A 25,793-nucleotide genomic window follows, 5' to 3' on the forward strand; every position below is an offset into this window, starting at 1 on the left:
CAAAGCATGGTATCTATCTTTTATCACTCCATTTTTGCTTCTGTTTGATGCATTGTTAGAGAGTGCCAAAGCACACGTGATTTTTGCTTTCTAAATATTTTATTAGTATGGAACACATAGACACCCTCTCTTTTTGATATGAGCAAAGTCTATCTCTCTTCCCATCTATGTGTGTGTATATGTATGTATGTATATATGTATATATATGTATATATGTGTGTATATATATATTATACATATGTACACACACATACATGTTTACAATCATATATATAAGACAAAGGAAGACTAGTCTCCAGTTAGATGTTGAAGAAAGTAGTTCCTAAATCATTTTGCAAAATATATAATAGCACAATCTAAAATCTCATTGCCATGGATCCAAATGGTCTATAATTAATCTCATTTTCTAACCAACTGATAGCTCGATTTCTTTCTTTTCTTTTGTGAAAAGCGGCCAAGTCCACTGTATTATTTATAGTATAGAGTGCACAAAAGATAGCCCCCCAAAATAGTAAGACCACCTAGATCTATAATGTTGAGCAGAATATAAGTAACAACGAAAAAAATAGATGATCACGGGGATTACCAACCAATTGGAGCAAAATAGAACCCTATGAGGCCTATTATTAACCCATGCTTGAGTAGGCACAAGAATAACAAACAAGCCGACCTAGATGATTCGGCGGCTGGGGCTAGGCAGGACAAGAAGATTAAAGAAAGTGCCCCAGAGGGAAGCCTACCTCAAGAGATCATAGTGATGGGGACCAGCTATTTGGCCAATAACACTAGGGAAGCCTATTACCAGAAGTGAAAATGTAAAAAGGGAAGTGAAAAAAGGGTCTAGGATGGATGTACTTCCATGGACATTAAGCTAGTACGGCTGCAGAACAAGGGAGGGTATCCTCCGGCTTCCCAACTTATGCTACCGAGCAGCATTCGGAGACATCCGATAAAATTGGAATGATACATAGTAGATTAGCATGGCCCTGTGCAAGGATGACACGCATAAATCGAGAAATGGTCCAAATTTTTAGGACCAGCATCAGGAGGGGCAACCTCTCCTCTATCTCCGGTGGCAGTATAGCCTAGGCCAGATTGCACCTCGATCTGGCACTTAAAACTCCATCTGAGGGGAGCCCTGTTTCTATAGAAGGTGGTCTCGGACTATCTTCCGACGAGAGCAGTACTTAGTGGATAAAGACTGAGAATTCTCCCAGTATGTGGGGATTGTGGTGTGGACGAGACGGTGGACTATGCCTTGTTTCAGTGCATATGGGCTAGGGCGACTTGGTAACTGGTAGGGATCCCGCAGGAGGTTCAGAGCTAGAGGGACCAGTTTTTACGGGCCATACGCCGATGTTCAGAGTCTTCACTTCTTTGCTAGGAGCTGCTCGAGCGATTTGCACGTCTTACCAAATTTGGCTGGCTAGGAACGCTCGTACCTTTGGCGAACGCAGTATATCGCTGAAACTTGTGGTGGAGAGTGCTTGTATACAGGCGGTAGAGCTCAGTCACATCATACCGACCTTGACAGCTTGGGACATCTGGGGTTTCCATTTTGCTTCGGCAGCATCCCGTACGGTGTTTTTCACCTGGGAGCCCCCACCTCTCGAGTTTCCTCAAGGTCAACTTCGATGGGTCCATCTTGGACAGAGGCACGCAGGGCGGTACAGGTTTCGTTATTCGGAACCCGTCTGCCAGGGTCGTGGCTACAGAGGGTAGTCAACTCTTCGACATATCGGTTTCGAATGCAGAGCTGAAGGCCGCTTGGGCGGATCTTCGCCACGCCCGGTATGTTTTATGCTCCAGTTCCATTATTCTATAGGGGGACTCAGCCACGGTCATCAGCTGGATCCGGGGGGGGCCCAAGGGATATTGGTTACGTCTACCCTTTGGTCCCAGATATTTAGGCATTGGTGAGGGACGGAGAGGCCTTCTAGGCTAAGCATATTTTTTATGAAGCTAATTGGGTTGCGGACTAAGTGGCTAATTATGTAGCCAGTCACTCTGGCAGTACTCTGCGGGCTGGAGATGGGAAGCTGCCCTTGGCACTCCAAGATATTTTATTTTTTTTATTTTATTGAGTGTATCCGTGCTCATCGGGTATGATCCATCCGCTTTAGAAAAAAAAAAAAAATCACTTTCTATACCATTCCAGGGGATATCTCTCCCGCTCTTTATCATGAGCCAATTCGGGTGTTGGGCTTAGATATACTAATTCCATGGAACTGGACAAAAATTTACTCGACCTAATTACCATTTTACCATTCAATTATTCTTTTACCCCACCTATTCTCTGAATACGGAAAAAAGTGGGAGATCAGATTTGTCCTTTTTTTATCTTTTTTGGTAAAATGATCAGATTTGTCCTTTGATAATCCAAATGAACAAACAATGATCAGATTTGTCCTTTGATAATCCAAATGAACAAACAATGTAATTCTTTTTTTATCCCCTGCATTTGTCCCTCCAACTAAAGGCTAAAAAGCTCCCATTCAACAACCAAATGTGGCCCAAGGTCCACACAACAACCACCATTGAGGGTCTAGTTATTGGGCCGCCTAACAATGCTTGAATAGTCCACTAAGGTTAAGGGGTTACCCAATGCCATATCATCCAATTGAACACAACCCATTGATTTGCTTGCTCTCCAAGTCACCAAATTCCTTATATTTTTTAACAGATTCAATTTGGAAAACCATTTTTTTTTTAATTTTGTGGAGCTTTAGCATGACATATTGGATCATATAAATCTTCAATGAATTCATGGCTCCAATTTCTTACCCTTCGATTTAATACGCCTACCGGGATTGTGATCATACTCAATGTTAGGGTTGAGATGTTGATAGAGTTCATGCTCCTACCTCAAGGTCAATCACGCTTAGCTTAAATATTAAATTTTATAGGGTCCACCAATAAATCAATTGTGAATGATATAGAGAGAGTACTTAAATCTCACATGGCCCCTTTTGGAAAGACCCCAAAAGAATAAAGTGCATGCCATGCCCAGAGTGCCTAAAATCTCATACTTCAAATTGGCATGCAAACCATAGAATTGGAGAGCCCCACCAAATCTTTCATCACCATTGTTGTGGGGAGGGGAGGGGGCCTTGAATTTAGTCCCACATCGGCTAGTAGCGGAAAGGTTCCGTGCCTTAAATGGGGGGTGGAAACCCTTTCCTCTCAAGGCGCCTTTTGTGGGACAAAACCGTGAGGAGGGCTCCGGGTACGCTCGACCTCCAAAGCGGACAATACCTCGGGAGGAACGCGGTTCTCTTTCTCTGCTAGCTTAATGTGGGCTATGCTGTTGCGCGAGGCTCCGGCCGAAGGTCGTCCCCGCAACAGATGGCGCGCCAGGAAGGGGCGCCTCCTCCCTCCATTGACTACCCTTCAGGACTGTGGGGGCCCGGTGGGCAAAAACCTGCCCGGAACCTTCCCGCTGGGGGGGCTATGTTGTGGGGAGGGGAGGGGGCCTTGAATTTAGTCCCACATCGGCTAGTAGCGGAAAGGTTCCGTGCCTTAAATGGGGGGTGGAAACCCTTTCCTTTTGAGGCGCCTTTTGTGGGACAAAACCGTGAGGAGGGCTCCGGGTACGCTCGACCCCCAAAGCGGACAATACCTCGGGAGGAACGCGGTTCTCTTTCTCTGCTAGCTTAATGTGGGCTATGCTGTTGCGCGAGGCTCCGGCCGAAGGTCGTCCCCGCAACAGATGGCGCGCCAGGAAGGGGCGCCTCCTCCCTCCATTGACTACCCTTCAGGACTGTGGGGGCTCGGTGGGCAAAAACCTGCCCGGAACCTTTCCGCTGGGGGGGCTATGTTGTGGGGATGGGAGGGGGCCTTGAATTTAGTCCCACATCGGCTAGTAGCGGAAAGGTTCCGTGCCTTAAATGGGGGGTGGAAACCCTTTCCTCTCGAGGCGCCTTTTGTGGGACAAAACCGTGAGGAGGGCTCCAGGTACGCTCGACCCCCAAAGCGGATAATACCTCGGGAGGAACGCGGTTCTCTTTCTCTGCTAGCTTAATGTGGGCTATGCTGTTGCGCGAGGCTCCGGCCGAAGGTCGTCCCCGCAACAACCATCTATTTGATTTTAGGCACCAACCAACCACCATCCCTTCCAATTTAATCCCTACTAAAAATTGACCCCATGATTTTGAACAAGGGTGTAATATAATAGAATAGGATTCGACCATCCAGCAGGGACCACAAAGCCAAAAGAGACTATCATGTGGGCTAAAGTTCTCTAGAGGGCTTTAGTTAGCCCATATCAGAATGCCTACCTCAATATACACATAGACAAATATAACTTATATATATGCTTTGTTCTTCTTGATAGAAGAGGGTATGTACTGGATTCCAAAGTTAATAATGTGACAAACAAATTGAAGATTCACGCCACTGATTATGATATATACAACTAAAAATGCCTAGAAATCAAAAATCATATATTTCAAAAGAAAATGTGAAAAATGAAAAGATTAATAATGTGGCAAACAAATTTAAGATTCACGCCACTGTCCAATTAATTTTTCTTCTTGGCTTTTGAAAATGAAAAGTGAAACAAAAGCAATATCAAATGGGTCCTTGATAATTATGACATCATTCTTAGTTTAGCCTAAATAATATCTCCATTCCAATTGGACCTTAGAAGGAACTAGCATTCATGGTTTAAAGCAAAGATTTAATAGCATTTTCTTATTAATCTAAATATTTTTAATTTTCTCACAGAATGATCGGTGTATATAACTATTGTTTTTTTTGGCCATAGCAAAAAATTTTGGCTCTACCACTATTTGGGTTGTGGTTGATGCATGCTTACACAAGTTGCCCTTCTGCCCTATAGTATGATGAGAACCATATGTTGTTATGCTCCTACTTCGCATGACCAATATAGTGTTCCTTGTCCAAGCTTCACAAGTCGAGCCTATCTCTAAGTACTATCACGACACTCTATTTAGCCTTCAAAAAGTAGCATATGATCAGCAACTTTTGATCAGTCTGGACTAGATAATTTTTGCTACCTGCTAATCATTTGAATAGAATGGAAAAAAGCCATATCTTCATTTAAGTAACTGAAAACCACCATCCTTCTCTTAGGTCCATGGTGCAAATCTGCTCTAAGAAAGCATTGATCACTCCCTCAACCCCTGTGACATAGCCCTGCATCACTCCTCTCTCATTGTGCTACTATCCCCTATTATGATATAATTCTTTTGTTACTTCACCTCTCTCCCTTCTTCCCCCACCTTTCCTCTCTTTCTTACTTTATTTTTATTCATTATCATAATAAGTAGCTAGTGAGGCAACATATGCCTTTCCATTTACTTTAGGAAAAAAAATAAACTGCTTTTTGGGGGGTTTAACTTAGAATTCCATTTTTTTTCTTCATTTTGGGTGTTTGGCCTTTTGTACCAAAAAAAGAAGGTCTAGTTTTGATTGAATCTGGCAAGAAGTTACCTCCTTTATTTTTATTCTTTTATTTAAATATTTTTATTTTTATCTAATAAATAATGTGATCGTCTCTAAGTCCAAACCATGGTGTGGATGGGTTCCAATTGAAGCAAAGAACCATAATCAAATCAAAAAAGAAATTTATAGCCGCAAAAACATGCAAATATTTCCATCTTTACTTGTCTAAATTAGATTACATATGAAACATTGCATTTTATTCATCTCAAACAACTCAAATATCTAACCGGAAAAATCTCACACACAACTTACCATAGAGAACAAATGCTATCATATATTTGCTTGGTAAGCCCTTAACACACTTTGTACGTCTAAGTAGGAATAGATCTCTGTAGTAGGCTCTTGGTTTTCTGACCCATATCTTGGAAGCAGTAGTGGCTTGGCACCCTCCTGTGGCTGAGTGGAGCGTACAGTGTTCGAAGGGGCCTGAGAAGATGGTGTAGGGATCGTGGCTCCACCGTGGGATTTAGTCTTCCTACGGATTAAACTCTCAAAATACTTCATGCGACAATAGTCTTTTTGTGCAATACGCGTCCAGTAGTCGGAGGTGATGAAGTGGTCACAAGGGTATGATGGTATAGGCCGAGTTTGGAGTGTAGAAAAGTTTGAGAGCATGGAGAGGAGGAAGAGGAGGATGAAGGGCTTGTAGATGGATGCCATGGTTGGGGATTTGGGGTGGGGATGACGACGGGGAGGAGTACTCTTTGTAAAGAGGGCAAGGATGTTTTGCATGCAAAGTTTGTTTGTTCCGAAAAAGATGCCAGCTGCAAGGTGCATTTGTCTCTCGAGTTAGAAAAAAGCGATCCACTTTAGGGTTTCTGAAAATGCTACCAGCTGTAGCGTGTCTGTTACTTAAGTTGGAGGCTATCTAGCTTATGGTTGAGTCCAGTTCTGCAATGAAGCCTTCAGTGTATTAATTTGGAAGCTCGTGATTGCATGGTGCTCATTGTATCATAAAGGATCCATGCAATGATGGACCGTCGCATGACACATGGATGACCAAAATTATAGGGCAATTGCATTTGCATTAGGGGTGCAAATAGGTCGGATCGAGTCGGGTCACTAGTGAACCCAATACATTTACAGCCTTAATTTGCATGTTGAACGCGAAAATAGTTTAATTTTAAACATTATATAAAAATAATTAAAACAAAAGTTATGCGAGTTATCAACAAAGAATTAACATGGTATGGTTTTAAATTCTAACATTATTTGGTTCTAGTAAGCGATTGAATCATTAGACTTCCATACTGGATGATTTATTAGCCACTAATTGAACTAAATTAAAGAAAGCATGACTTTGTCAACAATCATAAGCCGTCATAACTAAATGTGGCAACTTTTGAGCCTAAAATTGTTTTAATGAATGGATAGGAGAAATTAGTATCTAGTTTTCTACTACATAAATAAAAATATAACAAAAGCAATCCACATGTAAAATCAAGTGCCTTTTTATCCATATTCGTCACTTGAAATAGTTGTTTATATTAAACATGATGTCACCACGCCATTTTTCATTGGCTATTCATTTTCCTGATGAAGCAATGCATGACATCACTCAGACATTTGGTCATAGGGTTTGTCTCTAGCAAATCTATGCCTCACTATAGCTCAGTCTAGATGAATATTGTTCAGATGTAAGCCCAAGATTTTTTTTCTAATTTCCTAGTATGGTTAGACTAGGTGTTTACCCGACTTAGTTCTAAACTAAGATAGTTATATATTATATTGTTATGATATGGGCTTGGCCTTGTTTTTCTGAATCCAACCTGACCTGGATATAGCTAGAGTTGATGGTCTGTTTGATAAATAATATATGATTTTATCATTTGTCCCTCTCCGACCCACCTCTCTCAAAACATGCCAAAGAAAAGATCATCCGAATCCAAGATTGAACTCCTACGGGAAAAAAAGTTGACAGCAGAAAGTTATCCTTTTTCCTTCAAATTTATAGAAAGGAAATCAGCAAGATTTATTTCCATATTAATCAACGGTTAAGACTTTATATCTTGCCATATTTACCTATTACCACTAGTTATGACAAAATAGGTACTCTACCTTTTTTATAACTCACCAAAAGAGAGGGTCATATCAATGCTGTCTTTAAGCTCTCCTCTAGCAGCTTTATAAAATAAGCCTCAATCTAACATCTTTGGAAAAAGTTATGACAAAATAGTTATAGCTCACTAGGAGTGTTTTAGATTATATCTTATAGATTTTGTTTCCTTTGAAGCAGCTGTTTAATTATTGTCCAGTATTTATATCCAACTTTCTGAATCAACTATTACCCAATGTTTATCCAACCCTCTAATTAATAATTGCCCATTTTTTTAATCGAACAGTATCCTCAGTGATGAATGCGAGAAGTTTCTCTTGAGGAAGTAATTTCATAGCATATATACAAACAGTCATGAAGCTTGAATTACAATATTGAATGAAGTCCAGAAAGGAGCAGCCTAGAAGAACGTTACTAAAATTAATATTTGCCTGTTATACGTTACAAAATCAAATTGGATTCGACTAAGAACACTTGAGAAGCATAACGTCGCAAAATTAAAATGGGCTGCCTATAAAAGCCTCTGTATATATATGACTTATAATCCCCATCTCCCCTTTGTACATGCCCTCTATCTCCCCCAGTCATCCCTCTCTTAACTCCCTTCATCATGATGGTGGTTGATCTCTTTGTTCCAACACCCATTCAATGCCTTAATTTCTTCCTGAACTTTTGAGTTAGTCATGCATCGTTTCCTTTGCTCCCTTTTTCCATGACTTGGCCACCCTTTTTTCATTCTCTCCTTCTGCCAATTAGGAGGCATGTCGAAGTTAGAGTAAACCCTGAGGCAGAGAGACAGAGAGATGAGAAGATGAAAGCTCTCTTTTCGTCCCATATCATCCAAACCTAAGAAATAAGTTATGAAACCTCGACAGCCAGTGAGCCCAACCCCAAGTTGTGGAAGTTCACCAGATCGCTGTCGAAAAAGATTGCCTTACTAGGAGGCAACGCTATGTTCAGAGAAGAACCCAAGGCTCGCACACAGTACTGCTGGTGCGAGCTTGAACCTCCATTTCCCAGCTCAGTTCAACACAAGAGATGCATTAGAACCTTCTCCTGGAAGAGGCAGTGGCTAAAGAGGTGATGGCAAAGACTCCATCTCAGAGACTACAGTTGGGGAAGATTGTCTAGCCGAGAACTGGATGGTTGATACGGAGGCCCAGACAAGCAGCATGAGGGATCAAGCTACTGACCATGAGAAGCGAGAGGGATGGGTAGGGCAAATCGATCGTTAAATGCTCTAAAGGAAAAGTGGGTGTAAATACTTAACCAATAAATTCAGAGGGAGAAGCTTCAGAATAAGATGACATGACTCTTCTTTTTCTTTTACGGATGTTCTAAATTTGTGTAGCTGTAGCTTGGTATTTGATGTAATATTAGTCGTGGTCTTTATAAAGTTCAGTGTATTCTGTTGCATTGTGTGGTGGCTGGTTTCCTGGGAAAGAAAAGCGGTTGGAGATCAGGTTATTCACTCCTCAAAATATGATGTTAATAAATGGGAGATTCTCAGCATTAGTGTCACGCCTCGGATCAAAAGCATAATAGACCGCAAGTCTACATGACGAACCATTATACAAACATGCAAGTCTACCAAAATAACAAGTCTATGCATTTCATAACAAATTTTAAAGTAATAACAAGACAACTTAATTCAATCCGCAATCAATCATGGATCAAAATCTATAAATAGTAAATGAAAAATAATAAGCTGCGCCAACAAGTAAGAACAAAATACTTCAAAGTGGGTTGGAGCATATCAACAGAAAACAATCATCAGATGCAAATTATAACATATCACTGACTGAAAAAAAAATTATTCTTATCAAATATCAGAAAATAATACTCCTTTTTTCTTTTCAAAAGTATGTTTTTTTTTTTACAAACTAATATTATTCTCATCATTTGGCTATGGTCAAGTAACCTAGTGGCATGAGTCAGAAATAGATATAACAAATACAGAGTACACTAAGCATCGGATAATAGATAATAGATACCACCATTCTAATCATCAATAGTGTGGTGTTGAAACTAATTTCTTATATTACAAGTTGATAGGGTTATAATTAAGTGCTAGATAACACATATCATTATTTTAGTCACTGGCGGTGTGATGTCTAAACTAATTTTTCAAATTATAAATTGACATATCAATCAATTCAATTTTACCAAAAAAAAAAAAAAAAGAAGCTGAAGATCTTCCTAGTCTATATGACCTCCTTCTTGCAACGAGCCCCAGACATGTGAGGATAAGCCCCCACAGATACTCTTAGCAGATTAATCTTTCTTAGGCAAACCTTGCGTCAGTTCATTAATGTTGGGGTTGTCCTTTGCCCATACTATATATGGATCTCCTTAAAAACAGCTATGTCTAATAAACAGCTGTGGAAAAAAGGCTTGGTGGTTTCTGCCTTTTGTTCTCTATGCGGAGCTGCTGATGAAACATGCGCTCATCATTTCTATTTGGTGGTGTAAATAGATCGGGATGACTCGTAATTCTTAATTAAATTTAATTTAACTTATTTAGAAGACATGGGGTTGGATTGGATTCTAAAATTTTGAATTTTAAATCGATCTGGTCTATTTAAAATTTAAATAATTTTAAATTTTATCTAAATTTATAAAATTATTTGGATTTGCAGCAGGCTGATGCTTAAAGGCCAGCCCAAAGCTCTGTGGTCTGTGATTAATCTTATAAAATATCTCGGTCAGAGCCAGAGGGTCATCTTCTCTTTAAGCGGTAGAGAGGATTTCGAGGTGGAGGCGAGGGAGAGGGACGGGCGAAGAAAGCGCGAGGGATAAGGGAAGGCCACCCTGCTTACGGCCCTGGCTGCTCGCCTCGCCCGCCCCGGCGGCCGCCTCTCCAGTAGCAAAGGTCGGCCCTTCTCCAACCCGATCCGGCACAATATGGGCTTCGTCGCCCAGGACGACATCCTCTACACCCCCCTCCTCTGCCTCCTCGGCTGCCGCAACAGCATGATTGGCAGGCTCCTCGTGCGCGGGATCTCCGGCGGGGAGCTCAAGTCGGTCAGCATTGGCCAGGAGCTGCTCATCAACCCCAGCCTGCTGCTCCTCGACGAGCCTTCGTCCGTCCTCGACTCCACCATTGCCGGCCGGATCGTCACCACCATCGCCGACCTCACCGGGTAGGCAGACGAAGGCCCGTCAACCGCCAGCGGCCGCCCCGCCTGGGCACCGCCACCACCTCCGCCATCGTCCCACGGGCGACCACATCTTTGGCCACCCAATCGGCCGGCACCCGACGGCCAAGCCTGCGGACCACCACCGACAGCCCTTCCCACTCCCGACGCGCGGCCTCGATCGGCTACTCCGGCAGTTCCAGCACTGTCGGGAAGCGACGGCACAACCGCTCCACCTCTGCGTTCGTGGGCCGATGGGTCACCAAGGGCCCTAGCCTCGCACAAGCCCCAGAGCTCTCCCCACGCCCCGCGTGCGGCGTACCATCTCCTTTTGCTGCCCCCTCCACTGACTTCCCCGACGGCTGCTTCCCCGTCGAGCCAGTCTTCCGTTCCATGCAGTTGAGGTAGCCACCGGAGCCACACTAGCCGATGGAAGCGGCCACCTCAGCCTCTCCCGACCCAAACCTGCAAGGACAAGCTTGGAGATCGTCCCCTGCTTAAGAAAAGAAGAAGGTTAGCGAATGATGCAGAAACTTCCCTTAGCTAACGACGAGCCCGTGGAGCGCCCGCTAGCAAGCCGATCTTCCTCTCCTGCGTTCGCCGGCAGGCCCTTCGGCTCTTGGAGACTCCGCCATGGACGGCGACGAACATGCCAAGCGCCCACGAGCCAAGTCCCACCCCTCTTGTTGGAATCGCCACTTGTCCTAAAAGTACCATAGGAGATTGAATTATGTCTCCGCATCTTTTAACTTCATTATTAAAATTTTTACATATGTTTGACCCGCCCGTCTATATATATAAAAATATATATATATATATAAATAAATATATTTCACCTAATAAACTTAAATTTTTAAAATAAGTGGTGATTGCAACAACTCTGTTTCTAAGTAGCTAGCGGTCTTACCTTCTCGAAGACCTTTGTATGGAGTGACGACCACTGTGCCTGAGTACCCACCAACGATGACTAGTCGTTGGAGCACGGCACAGAACTTTCTCTCTCCTCATAGCTTCTCTCTCTAAATTCAATCATTATTGGTTAGGTTGATGAAAGCATTCAATTTTTTGACCAGTCATTTAAATAAGTCGACATCGCAATACGCTAGCCTTTGATTCGCAAAAGAGCAATAACTTCCCTAGGACAAACAGGTTTAATGCACTACTTTAAAGGAGAAAAGGTATGCTCTATGTAATCATTCATGTTGCCAGTTTAATATGGGCCTATAGTCATAATTGGATGTGTACAAGAAACCAAAGTCTACTGAAAAAATCATTTTGTTGTAATGAATTTGATTGTCGATTATTATCTCAAATTTCTTTGTGTAGGATTTTATTTACATAGTAATTTTCATATAAATTTTTAATCAGGATTTGATTTAGCAATAAGAAATTCTTATTTTTATTTAATATTAAGTAAATTTTAGGAACCCTGTAAATGTGTCTAGCCTATAGTGGATGCTTTCGATGAATACATAAAAGTCATACGAGAATTTCACAATTTTAGAAACTCTATAAATATGTCTAGTTTCTATTTTGCCATCCTGCATCTTTTGAACATTTTATTTAGATACCTGCTTTGAGAGCGAAATATTTTCTCTCAATTTTTTTTTTTTTTTTTTTTAGCAGCAGCTTTCCCATGGTAACCGGCCCTCAATATCTATTTAAAGGCAAGATGCACTATTGGTAGACGAAGAAGAGCATTTTTTTGTTCTTTTTTTATTTCTCCTCATGTTCTTTGTTTGTGCTAGTTAAAAAAGACTAACTTTCTCTAGCTGACCACCATTCAAGCTGAGCATACCATTTTTTTATGGACTAGAGCAAGAGGAAAAACAGATAAGATTGGTCTTAAAATATTATTTATCTTTCACACTTTGGTCGTGGAAGATCTTTTGGTCTTGTGGATGAAATCCAGAACCATAATCTTTTCTAGATTCTCATGGACTCCGCAATAATCTATAAATGGATTGGGCAATTTTTTTTTCTTTTTAGCAGATTCAAACCGATCCACTCTAAAATCACTTACAAATATTTCTAAATATAGGTTCAGTTAGACTTACAATCTTATAATTTTATTACTCATAAGTTTTATAAAATTCCAGCCTAATCATTCTAGCGCTAAAGGCCAAAACCTCTCCCGCCTCTGGTCAATAGTTGTGAGGAGACTCAAAACAGTGCCGTGCCGCGGCGAAGTCCCCCTCCCTTCTTCTCCCCACGCAACAATTGCCCGCTCCCCCCGCCTTCTGTCTCTCCCTTCACCTCTCCTCTTCTTCTAGTCCCATGGATTTGGAGCTCCAGAACGGCGCGGCTCTCGAGGTCGCTGTCAACGACCGCCACAATGGATTCAGCCACGGGGAGGAGAGTGATGTGAGTTACGTTGGTGGTTTTTCCTCCCTTAAATTTATGCTGTTTAGAGCTCGAATTTCGTGGTTATTGCCCCCTTTTTTCTTGGTTGGTTAATGGAAGAAAGAGATGTTTTATGCGTTATAAATTCTGTTACACTGTAAATGTTTCCATCTGTTGTAATTTCTGACATGCGGTTGTGATGTATTTACCCTTTTTCTGACATACAGTTATAGATGGGTTTGGATCATGTCCTACTGGTTTTAGTTTTATTGGTTTTTCTCATGAACTAAGATAGATAGGGATGTTTCTTTGTTCGATTTGTTAGTATTTTAGTTAACATTATGATGTTTATGTTAAATAATATTAAATTGTTCAGATGATTCCTTGATGCTCCTTGTGTTGGGGCCAAAATAGAAATATTGCGAAATAAATTAAGCCAAAACCAAAACCAACTAAAAGTAATATTTACACAGGCAATATATCAAACACCTGAAGAGCAGAAAGAAACACACCAAATTTATGTGAAAAAACCCTCTAGTGTAGGGGAAAAAAAACCACGGGGCAAATCCAATCAATCCACTATAATAAATATAGAATTTACAGTACTCAAGTTTATGCTCAAAACTTGAGTTCTCAATAAATTAGGAAAACTCCAATATGACCTTCTTAAGAGTAACAATGATCTCACCCAAACCACCACAATATGATGAATTCAAGAATATAATGAGATCCCTAATAATGAATACTACAACTCTTTACAGCATCTAATACAACTCTTAGATAGAAACTCAATTTGTTAAATCTCTGTATGAAAACCACACCCAAAAAAAAGAACAAGAAAAACAAAACTTGTTTTTTTTTCGTACCGCATGCAAAGGATTTTCTGCTCTCCCCGCGCGCTGGGTCTTCTCCTGTCACGCGCTCTGTTTCTCTTTTTTTTTTTGGTTTCTGCCGCACGCTGCTTTTCCTTCTTTTTTTTTTTTTTTATTCCGCGGCTCACAATGTGCCGCAGCGCCTCTGTTCACGCACCTCCCTTTTTTTCTTCTTCCACACGCACCCTGTGGTTCTGCAAAGGAAACAAAAAAAAAGGTAGATGCCCTAGTGGGCTATCTGGGCCTCCCAAAGTGAGCTGGACCCACTTACACTTTGTTTTGGGATGTTTCTTAGTCTTTTATTTAGTATATTTTCTTGGTAATTTGATCTCTTGTACCTGGGCAGAAACGTAGCACATGGAGGGACATAGTTCTTGCTTACAAGACGCTTGGAGTTGTCTTTGGTGGCCTGGTTACTTCTCCTCTCTATGTTTACCCATCCATGAACTTGAATTCTCCGACCGAAGAGGACTACTTGGGAATTTACAGCATCATATTTTGGACTCTTACTCTAATTGGGGTTGTTAAGTATGTTTGCATTGCTCTAAATGCTGATGACCAAGGTGAAGGTATGTGCATTATATGCTTTCTTTTTGCTGAAATGGGAACTCACTTCTTTGATTGTGCTTCCCTTGTCTTTTTCTGTAATATGGTTCCAAGAAAGGGTAATCTGGACATCGTGTTCGGTTTTCCTGCTGTTGATATTTTGTGAAGAATTCACATGCTTGAACTGAAATCGCAGGCATATGTTGATTTGTTTCCTGGTTTAGAGTGGTAAAAATAATCAGCAAAGTAGGTATTGGAGTAATGTAGAGGAAATTTTATGCTTTCTTTGCCTTACAGAGTAGAGGTGTTATTAAGTAGGTGGAACCTTGCATCAGTATGAGTTATTGGCAACAATCTTTAGGTGCATGATATTTAACTGTGACATGACCTATTTGGAGGCAACAAGATGGTTCTTAGAGCGCATGGCACATTAAATTATCTTGAAAGAGAATTCAGAAGTAGTCTCATTTTGCATCTGTTTTTCCTGGAGAGAAGAATTAATTTCTTCTTATGATTTACGTTAAGACATAGAGGCATTTTGCATCCCTATGTTGTACGTAAGATTACTCATCAGAAGCAATCTGTCAATTGGAGCTGGAATTTGAAGCTTGGAGAGCAACCATATATGAGGCAAATTTGGTTACCCTGGAATTGTAGAGTGAAATAGAACGTTTAAATCTGAAGGCTGATATAGAGTAAATCACATAATAGAGGAGGATGAAAATATGGAATATTTTATTTAATGTTGCAATTAAGGAAAAAATAAAGAATGCGATGTCGTAAGTTACCTAAGAAACTATAATGAATAAGGTTTGCCATACCGGTCACGGTACACAGTCTTGTAGTGTATCATATCGGTACGAACCAGTACGCGGTCTCGTATCATACCAACATTCGATACACCTCGCCTTCTCGTACTATATCTACCCTCGGGCCTCGGTACGCTTCGCTGTCATGTATGGTACTACATACCGATACTGTAATAAGATAAACCAGTATGAGGTCCGGTACCGAGACAACAAACCTTGATTGTAAATATTGGCAGCAGAAATTCCACATCCTATAGATTAGTCAACCTATATTTAATTTATGTGATCATAACTATTGCCCGAATGATGAAACATGATAGCCTATGGTTGTCTATTTTATGCATGCAAATTTACAAGGTAATCGTAAGCATGTCTTGAATTGACCACACTATGATGAGGATATTTGAATGAATAGTTTTGGGTCATCATATAGTTTGTCACCATATTTCTTTATAGTTTTGCCTAGCCTCCTGATAACAAGATCTGCTCTTCACCTCATCTGATAATCAGTTGTAAATGCTATTCATTGACACCCTTTCAGATGTTACTTTTCCTAGATCTATGCTACATCCTCTTGATAGTATAATGCCTGTACTGGATAACTGAAACAAAAACATTATGAAAAATACTAACATGGGCAGGGAGCCTGTGCAGGTACTATGTTAAATCAGGATTATCTGAAAAGTGGTTGTCTAAAAGACTCAATTATTTTAACTTCTCAGCAAATATAAAAGCTCCAATACTTTTATTACACTGGAGATTAAACACCACTCCAACTTTATTAGTTGATAGATCAGTATTCTTTACTTCAACAAACATACGTAGTTGAAATTTCGAGAAGGTCAGAACTTTGGGAGGAGGCTCAGATAAATTTGGTACATAATAGTATGACTTGGTTGTAGGTGTGACAATTCTCTACTTTGAGCATTAAATTGATCTCATTAAAAATGACAGACTCAAAAGTAAGAACTTCTAAAATGCAGGCTGCATGTTGGGAATGCCATAATATCTTGTCAGTAACATGACCAGTTTGGATTGTGGTTCAATTACCTATGTGGCTCAAAAGGAGTCTTTATCTTATATAAATCATGTATTCCTGTATGGTATCTAATTGTGTGATGGAACTATTCCATCATAAACATACAATATTCAAGGTTCAGGTTTGAAATTTTGAGTAAGGGTTGAAGCATTCATTTGATCAACACAAGAAGTCATCTCCTGGCATCCAATGCACATAATCACATATCTCATACATCTCAAAATCTAGAGGTTCGCTACAGGCAGTGAGTGGAGATTTATTGAGCATTGTATCCTTGCTCATAGGTCTAGTAGGATCTGCTCATATGGCCTTTTGCCATAAAACAGTGCTAGCCAAAATTTAAGTAAACAACCTTCCAAAAGTAGTCAATGTAAGATTGTTGTCCCATATTTGCCAAATGGACCAGCAATACATTTCTTTTTTCTATGACTTCTTTGGGAAGGTCAAGAAATGCCATATATTGTCAGGACTTGGGAGCATCTTGGTCACTATCTCTGCTCATTTATAGAACAGACAAACATTTATATGTAATTCTGCTTCCACCTACAGAATCCCTCAAAAAATCATATACATTGTCTTTTGTAACTTCTTGATGGTTGTATATGCTTGTACAAGTCTTGTGAGATGAATTTTATACATTACTAGTATGAATAATAAGATGCTAATGCAAGGTTCGCCGTTTCGGTACCGGACCCTATACCGGTACCATACTAGCACTGTCGATACGGTACGGTATATGATCTTTTCGGCATACTGAGTGTTGATACACCATCCATACTGGATACTGTACCGAACCGGTATGGTGTGGTACGTTTCGTACTGTCCGATTCGGCCGGTACAGCGAATGGCAAGTCCAAAATAAAATCGCAGCAATAGGGGTAAAATTATGTGTGCAGCTATAATGAAGTTGAGGTGTATGTCTTGTAAAATTATGTTACTATTATATTATTATATAACATAATAATAGGAGGGAAAAATTATTAGCGGCACCAATAGGGGTAAACATCAAGAAATTACAAGATATTTTTTGGATATGTGCAAAGAAGACCTTACCAGTTTCCCCTAGCAAGCGGTTCCTTGTAGGCTGAAACATCAGAATGAGGGGAATGCCAAAGAACACTTGGTAAGATAATAAATAACTCAGAGCTGGCAGAACATACCTTGGCTACGATGAGCTTGCATGCTAAGATCCATAGAAGCTACCTAGAATTATGGGTGTAGCTTGTAGTCTATGTTATAAAAATTGTTTAGATTGTATATTTGAATAGCTGAATCCATTTTAAAGCCCTCTGCTGGAATGCCATAATTAGTACTTATATAAGTCATTTATGTGCATTTCACTGGATAACATAATTCTGAAGCTTTTCTTCTAGGGTTCTCCATTAAGCATATTCCAGATTATTTGGCTGGTGAGATTTTGATTGTTGAAATTCTTATTTGATGAAGTGCCTTCAACTTTAAGACTGAAGGGCATGTTATGATCTTGATCTAGTTTAGGAGAAAGGAGTTTTCTAGGTACTCTATAGGGCATCTCTAATTGGCTCCAGTTTATCTAAGAAGATATAGTTGAAATTTTTATTGCTTATTTTGTGTATATTCCAATGATAAATAAACATTTAGCATTTGAGCCTAAATATTAATGAAACATGTTCACCATTTAATTTCCAGGACATCTAAATTGAAGACATCTCTATATTTTACATAATTGTATGACATCTATGGGAATAGCTGGTCAAGCTCTGTGCATGTTAAACATGGTGGGTTGCCCAAATTGATGATCCACACCATTCATTGGATTTTGAATATCCTTAAACTTGTTCAAAGTGAAACTAATGTGGTTTGAATATTTCCCAACCATAATATAGAACAAGTCTTATGTTATTGGTGAACTATCATTTAATAATCAATTAAGAGAAAGGTATGCCTTACCAACTTGAACTGCTTGATTCAAGGCACACTAACGCAAACCGGCATGATATTAGATTTGTAAGGATGTTCGGGACAGTAAAGGGCCCATATTGGCCCAACAATAGATGGGGAGTAGTAGAAGGCCATCCCATAGCCTTGTCCTCCCTTTTCCTCTGAAGGAAAGCAATTTTTTGGATGAAAAAATTCAAGGAAGAGGGTTTCCTTCCGATTTTAAGCCAAAATTGAAGCAAAATCAGTCAATCCTATTCCTTCTCTTCACTCCTCTATTTTTTGCCTATTTTGATGCCTATAATAGACCAAAAATTGGATAAAAATGGCAAATCATCCAAAATTTTGTCTTTTAGCATGACTTCATGATACTGTAGATTTAGGAATGATTTATTTATTGATGAGAAAATAAAGATTTTTCATTGATGGTGCAATGTTTAGATTAAAAATTATTATAAATTTAAAATAATATAAATAAAACAATATTCAAAAATTTTAAAAAGATTGTAGTATGCATGCTACTTGCTCTCTTATTTTAATAGCAATTTATTTAAATTTGAGCATAGTTATGGCTATCCAAACTTAGGCACAAATTAAAATAATTTCAAAAATAATTGGTAATTAAGACATACCCATGATAGGGTTCTACATTAATCTGAATCAAAATTAAATTTTAAGATATTTCATAATCAAATATTAATTTATTATTTATAAATTAGCTAAAAATATATAAAAATTGTAAAATATAAAAAATTAGTATTCTTTAGAGATAATGTAGACACTTTTTTTTTTGAAGTAATTCAACCTTTTTCTCATTACAATATAAATTATCTAATTGTAAGAATTTAATTACTCAAATAATTATTAATTCAACTAAAATTATGAAAAATATGGTATTTTTTGTTGGTAACTAGGGCATATTTCTAGGACAACATGCATTTAGCAACATGTTTTTGAGTGGCTACTACCCTCCATAGTCTCAACTAGATTTCACTATTGCAATCTTTCCTTGGATGGGAATGAGATGGCTAACCGAGTATCAGATAGAAGATCAGTATCAGAAGGTATAGTACTTGGGTAAGGGCCATATCCAAGGTTGCGACTATGAGAAAGATCTTGATCTCTGCAAGCGATGTAGGCGCTCAATGAGGAAGTAGATGTCGGTATATATTTTATAATTCAAATCAATATGATATAAGTATTTTTAAGATCAAAATATGTATTGTCTATTTTAATTATTACAATTGCGTCCATTAAGCAATCTTACAATCTCTTGGAATTAATATGATATAAACTAATATTAAACATAATTTAAACATAATTTAAACATCTATTGACTTAAAATAATCTTAAAAATAAAAATTAAAAATATCAAAAAGCTATATTAGTACTGAACTGATACGTATTTGCATGACGAGTATTGATACTATATGATTTAGTATTGTACTGTTCCAGTCCCTGACTAGTATGGTAGCCAGTACTGAAAAAGTGGGCCTTGATAAAGAGTCTCTCTTTATAGATGTATAATGTGTGTGTATGTATATGTATATATTATATGTATATAATACATCTATATCTATATATATACTAATATAGTGGCGCTTACACAACAGTCTAAACAAGGTTGGTTTTGATGGAACGACTAGGGGTTTGTGATGATCCAAACTTTTGGATGTGATCTAATATCTCTAAACTATTTACTATCGAAATCAATAACATAATACTGATCTTATTTTTGTGCTATTGTGTGGGAACCCATATATATTTGCACTATTCATAATATATAAACACGTATGTAGAGAGAGGAGAGAAATGGACTTTGCTTCTCTCGAGAGGAAATGGTATCTAGTCCTCTCAACTCCAAAATCAGTAGTAGGTCCTGCACATCAAAGATCTGCACCGTTGATCATGATGTCCACATGTTAAAATATATTGACTAAATGGCAATGCTAAGTTGGTTGTGCCTTGGGAATACTTACTCAAGCCTAAACTATGTTACCCAGCCAATGGCCTTTAAATTGAGAAGCTTGTGTTTTGTGTCTTGATCTTGTCTGGCACTTGGGATGGATGAGATTTTTTAAGTGTCATTGATTCTATTGGAGCGTACTCTAACATCTGAAATTCTTTGCCTATTGTTGTCTATTGCTGGTTGATGTAAATGGGATACCTTTTTCAGAATGCATGGGATTTTCTGCATTATAAGTTTTTGTACTTCTCATGGAATTCTATGTTCTCATGCCCAATGCCCTGTCTGGCACAGGGATAGTACATAACAAACCAAAATAAGCTCCTATATCATGCCTAACAACCACTTTTGCAGTTTTGCTTCAGAAGATTGGTGGAGGGCTAATTTTTTTTGATAAACATTTTACACACCCTTTCCACTAGACCTGGACAAAACTATTTTCTTAAAATGGTAGAATAATTTTATACCAGATTGTGTCTCCATATTCCCAAGTTACCATATATTATACCTTACCTGGATAGAACTACTTTTGAACTTGATAGGGCTTAAATGTACAGCTTCTAAAAATTGATGTGCCTAAGATCAGTAAGAAAATAGACATATTTGGCTTTATCCTGATTAAGTAGCAAGCTGATCTCACAAAATAAAGATGTAATTAAATTGTAGTCTTAAATTATTTATCTGCATGTGAATGTACTTTTAAAACTGCTCAATTGATGCACGAAACATTTTTGACAGCTTTGGCCTCCTTTTCAGGTGGATGGACCCACTTGTTCTGGTTTCTAAGTCATACTATTATAACTTGTGATTTTGTCTCATTGTTGAGCACTTGAACTTCTTATTTTCATTAGATAGAGGATTTTATTCTTCTATCAATGTCATCTAATCTGAATCTTGTTCTATTCAAAAATCATATGCCTCTGATCTACCACTAACTACAAAAATATTTATGATTTGAAGGGATTAATGTCGCCGGTTCATACCTTGATTTAAATTGTTGTTATATATCAGCACCATAGTATACAATGCATATTCTTTTTTTTTAAATAAGGAAAAACTGATTTATTGATCCTGTAACTGAGATTTTCTACTTGCTAATCCTTTTCCTCACAGATGCTGAGTTGCTTGAAATGATAAATTGCAGGAGGTACTTTCGCTCTATATTCTTTGCTCTGTAGGCACACCAATATTGGCATCCTTCCATCAAAAAGAGCAAATTCAATGGCTGGTCCTTTACATCCTAACCAGTCAATGAGTGATGAAAAGCAAAGTAGGCTGGGAAAGTTTCTTGAGCAAAGCATCACAGCACGAAGGATAGTGCTATTCATTGCAATGCTAGGGATGTGCATGCTCATTGGAGATGGCATACTTACACCTGCTATATCAGGTATGTGGTGCAAACTCTTTGTATGTTGTGTATGCTTAATGCTGGCAATGCCCAACGGACAGATTTTTAGTTTTACATATTGTTCATCGTACCAGTGTTATCAGCAATGGATGGACTAAGAGGACCTTTCCCTTCTGTTCACAAATGTAAGTTCTTGAGCAAATATAGTACACTCTTTGGTCAATGCAGCTTCCTTCTCATTTTGTTTTTCTGTAACTTTCCAATTCTTGCAGCTGCTGTGGAAGCCATGTCTGCTGTGGTCTTGATTGTTTTATTCCTATTGCAAAGGTTTGGCACTTCTCGAGTTAGCTTCCTCTTTTCCCCTATCATGGGTGCTTGGACTTTCACCACTCCAATTATAGGCATATACAGCTTCTTGCGATACTACCCTGGCATATTTAAAACCTTATCACCACATTATATAGTCTCTTTCTTTCTGAGGAAAGGTAAGGCAGGCTGGCAACTGCTTGGAGGCACTGTTCTATGCATTACAGGTGCTTTCTTCTACAATCTTTTTTCCTCCACATGTCAAGTGTGTGAAATATATTGACATATTTCACTCTTTTTTCTGCTCTTGCGTCAGGTGCAGAAGCTATGTTTGCTGATCTCGGTCATTTCAACAAAAGGTCTATTCAGGTATTTAACTAAGCATAAAATAGAATATCATGCATAATTTGGAGATTATTATGCAGTCCCCTTTTGTGTGCAGATAACCTTCCTTTTTAGCATATACCCTTCATTGGTCCTCACGTATGCTGGACAAACAGCGTATCTCATCAAACATCTTGATGATCACAGCGATGGGTTTTACAAGTTTGTGCCAGGTCGAGTCTATTGGCCCATGTTTATCATTGCAACACTAGCAGCAATTGTTGCTAGCCAATCCTTAATATCTGCAACATTTTCTGTTATTAAGCAGTCAGTTGTCCTTGATTATTTTCCACGTGTTAAAGTGGTTCACACTTCGCAACACAAAGAAGGCGAAGTTTACTCTCCAGAAACAAATTACGTTCTCATGGTTCTGTGTGTTGCTGTCATACTTGGTTTTGGTGATGGAAACAACATTGGAAATGCCTTCGGTATGCAAAACTAATATTTTGTTCTACTTTCAGTTTACCTTTTAATTTGTGCATTGTCTTATTGTTATAGTAAGTGTTTGCCTTTCTTGCTTCTGTTTTTACCGGGGAGGGGGCTGGTGAAAATCGCACTCGAGATTGCCACCTTCTGGTTTGAGCCTGGAATCTCCCAGCACCTGCTGAGGATAGGTCTACCAACCAACAGGCCTACATTGCTTTGGCAAGTTTTATATCAATGTTTATATCCATATTAATCCACACTATGTTGCTGCAGGTGTTGTAGTTATACTTGTCATGCTCATAACTACAATTCTGTTGACTCTTGTCATGATCATTATTTGGCGAACACCACTTATTCTTGCTGGCTTGTACTTTGTACCCTTTTCCATTCTAGAAGGGGCATATGTGAGTGCTGTTTTCACTAAGCTTGTGGAAGGAGGATGGTTTCCTTTTGCCGTTTCCATTATCCTTGCATCTATAATGTTTGGGTGGTATTATGGGAGGCAAAGAAAACTAGAGTATGAAATGACCAACAAAATAACTCTGGAATGCCTCGGCGAGCTTTTGGAAAGGTCAGATATCCAAAGAGTTCCAGGTTTATGCTTCTTTTACAGCAACATACAGGATGGATTAACTCCAATACTTGGACACTACATGCAGAACATGCGCTCTCTCCATAAAGTTACAATTTTTACCACTCTCAGGTATCTGTTAGTGGCCAAAGTTCCTCCACAAGAGAGAATCATCATCAGGAGATTTGGGCTTGATGGGATATATGGGTGCATGGTTCAATATGGATATGCCGACTCCCTTAGTCCCGAGGAAGATGACTTTGTGAGCCAAGTTACTAATAGCCTGCGAGCACATATTGAGATAAGCTCAGATGGGCTGTCACCTGTTTCTATTGAAGAGGAGATTTCGCAACTGGAAGAAGCAAAATCAGTTGGAGTGGTGCACGTTCGGGGTAAGACAAGATTTTACATTGGTAATGAAACTAGCCGGTTTGACAGGATATTGCTTGGATTCTATGAATTTCTGCACAGCAACTGTAGATCTGCCCTTCCCACTCTGGCAATACCCCTTCAACAGCGAATGGAGATTGGCATGCTCTACAAGGCTTGAATGGTTGTGCAAATGTGAACATTGTACGGGATATTATCTAAGCCGGTTGTTTACTGCAACAACCTCCTCTCTCTTCCTTCTTCTGTTGTAATTGCTGTTCGCTGAGCATTGTTATTTCAGTTGTAACAGTCGAGCTTATCCTCTCTTTCCTACAGCTCATAAGCTTATCTCTTCCTCTATTTAATGTCTCTGTAATCACTCTATTGTTGAGAATAAAGCATCACCTTCTTCATCTTCTGTATGGTATCAGAGCCTCCTTAGTTCCCACGAACAACAAGGATCCTCTGATATTCTCTCATGGCAGACTCCAGCTCCTCTATTCATCCTGTTTTGCATACTCCTTCTGTAGCCAATACCACCATGCCTCGAGTGGTTGTGAATGCATTCTCACAGCTTCCTCTTAAGCTCACACCAACGAATTTTCCATCTTGGCAAGCTCAGTTCGTCTCTCTTCTCATTGGCTATGATTTAATGGGGTATATTGATGGAACAGTCCGACGATCTACTACCGTCTCCTTCTCTCAAGACGATGCTTCAGCGGCTGTTCACTCCATGCGAAACCTCTCATGAAGCGTGGATGACTTTAACTCGCTTATATGCCAATAGATCTCGCTCCTGAGTGATGCAACTCAAAGAATCCCTATCTTTGGCTCGGTGAGAAACAACATCTGTCACTGAATTCCTATAAACAGTTAAAGGGTTCACTGATGAACTTGCTGTTATTGACACTCCGTTATCTTCAAATGATCTCACTGTTTACATCCTAAATGGACTGGGTCCTGAATTTCGAGATATTGTGGCACCTATCCGTGCCAGGGAGAAACCTTTCTCCTTCGAAGAACTTCATGATCTCTTGGTATCTCATGAGGCATATCTTCGACGACTGGACAGTGCTGTGGATCCTCTGGTGGTTACAACGAATGCCACAAACTGAAATCCGGCTTACAACAGCGAATGACTGATCTTATCACACCATTGACAGATGATTTGGCAATCTGACTGAACAATGATGCTTCACATGACCTGTGCACCCGAGCATTGATCTAAACTGCATACAGATGTCATAACCTTTTGGATGTTTTATCATTTGTGATGGTTTACAACCAAGTTGAATTCATACATATACTTACATTACAAGTTTGGTTTGGATGCTATACCAGATAGAAGTATATGGGTTGAATTCATATATTCAGTTACCTGCAAAATATGGACATCTTGGTTTACAGTTGTCAGCGACTTCAAGAAGTATATACTGAGTTTTCTCCGAAGTTAGTTACAGGGAAGCTCGTACAGAGGCTTCTAGCTCCATTCATTCCTAACTAGCCATTGTTGAGGAGACTAAAGCAAATGTTTGTACCTCGCTGATCATGTAGGAGAGGTTTAGTTTCTTCTGTCTTGGTTCCTAGGTTCAGGTTAATTTAAATGGTTGGCTCTGAACCTTACATATCGAAACCTGGAAATAAAGTAAAATTTGATTTCTCTTGTTCATTTTTAAATATTATTGGCATCGTTTCCTCAAAACTTTCAGCTTTCAGTTCTACTGCATTATTTTCGCATCATCATAAGAGCATTGAAGGATTTTTTTTTTCACCCTTGCAACTAAGGTGCCCCTTTGGCACATCTGCTACCATTTTCATTGGATGTAACGGTACTTTATTGATCCTTTGAACTTGATGTGCTGAAGTTTTCTTGACCATACAAGCTAGCCTCTGTAACCACTTTCATTTGTCTCTTATTTTCCTTTTTTAACTTATGGAAGATCTACTATTATTGAATTTTTAAACTCAACGGAACACTTCTTGTCCCTCGTTTCGAAGTTCCTTTGTTTGCATAATGTTATTTCTTATAGTATCTTTTCTAGTTATCAATGTCAGGCTGCTTAGGCTGCGAGACTTCCAGGCCTAGCTCATGGCATCCAAGTTGAAAGAGTTAAAGTTGAACAAGTATGGCCGCCCTCCATTAGGAGATGCTATTAAAGCAAATTTGGTATTATTATCTATAAAGAAGTACATCCATACTAGAGTGGTTTATGAATATCTAAGCCATGGATTTGATTT

At 39.2% G+C, this 25,793-nt stretch overlaps 1 protein-coding gene and 1 non-coding gene across 2 annotated transcripts; both read left to right on the top strand.

The window, feature by feature from the left end:
* The first annotated feature begins 929 nt into the window (after window positions 1-929).
* On the top strand, window positions 930-1,032 carry LOC113462826. Its single transcript, XR_003385988.1, has one exon. It is a non-coding gene; the product is annotated as a U6 spliceosomal RNA (small nuclear RNA).
* Window positions 1,033-12,281: 11,249 nt separating this feature from the next.
* On the top strand, window positions 12,282-25,215 carry LOC103708615 (probable potassium transporter 17). Its single transcript, XM_008793628.4, has 8 exons — window positions 12,282-13,023; window positions 14,221-14,443; window positions 21,296-21,538; window positions 21,634-21,684; window positions 21,772-22,032; window positions 22,122-22,174; window positions 22,248-22,617; window positions 22,889-25,215. Exons 1-8 carry the CDS (start codon window positions 12,937-12,939, stop codon window positions 23,734-23,736), a joined length of 2,136 nt encoding a protein of 711 aa, XP_008791850.2. The 5' UTR covers window positions 12,282-12,936; the 3' UTR covers window positions 23,737-25,215.
* The last annotated feature ends 578 nt before the right edge of the window (window positions 25,216-25,793 follow it).

The sequence above is a fragment of the Phoenix dactylifera genome, chromosome 8 (genome assembly GCF_009389715.1).
Source record: "Phoenix dactylifera cultivar Barhee BC4 chromosome 8, palm_55x_up_171113_PBpolish2nd_filt_p, whole genome shotgun sequence".
In the NCBI taxonomy this organism is placed as follows: domain Eukaryota; kingdom Viridiplantae; phylum Streptophyta; class Magnoliopsida; order Arecales; family Arecaceae; genus Phoenix; species Phoenix dactylifera.

Excerpts from the sequence above, each read along its gene's own strand:
- LOC103708615 (XM_008793628.4), top strand. The coding sequence starts at position 12,937 with ATGGATTTGGAGCTCCAGAACGGCGCGGCTCTCGAGGTCGCTGTCAAC. Across the intron at positions 13,024-14,220 it reads GCCACGGGGAGGAGAGTGAT|AAACGTAGCACATGGAGGGA; the intron begins GTGAGTTACGTT and ends GTACCTGGGCAG. Across the intron at positions 22,033-22,121 it reads CACTGTTCTATGCATTACAG|GTGCAGAAGCTATGTTTGCT; the intron begins GTGCTTTCTTCT and ends CTCTTGCGTCAG.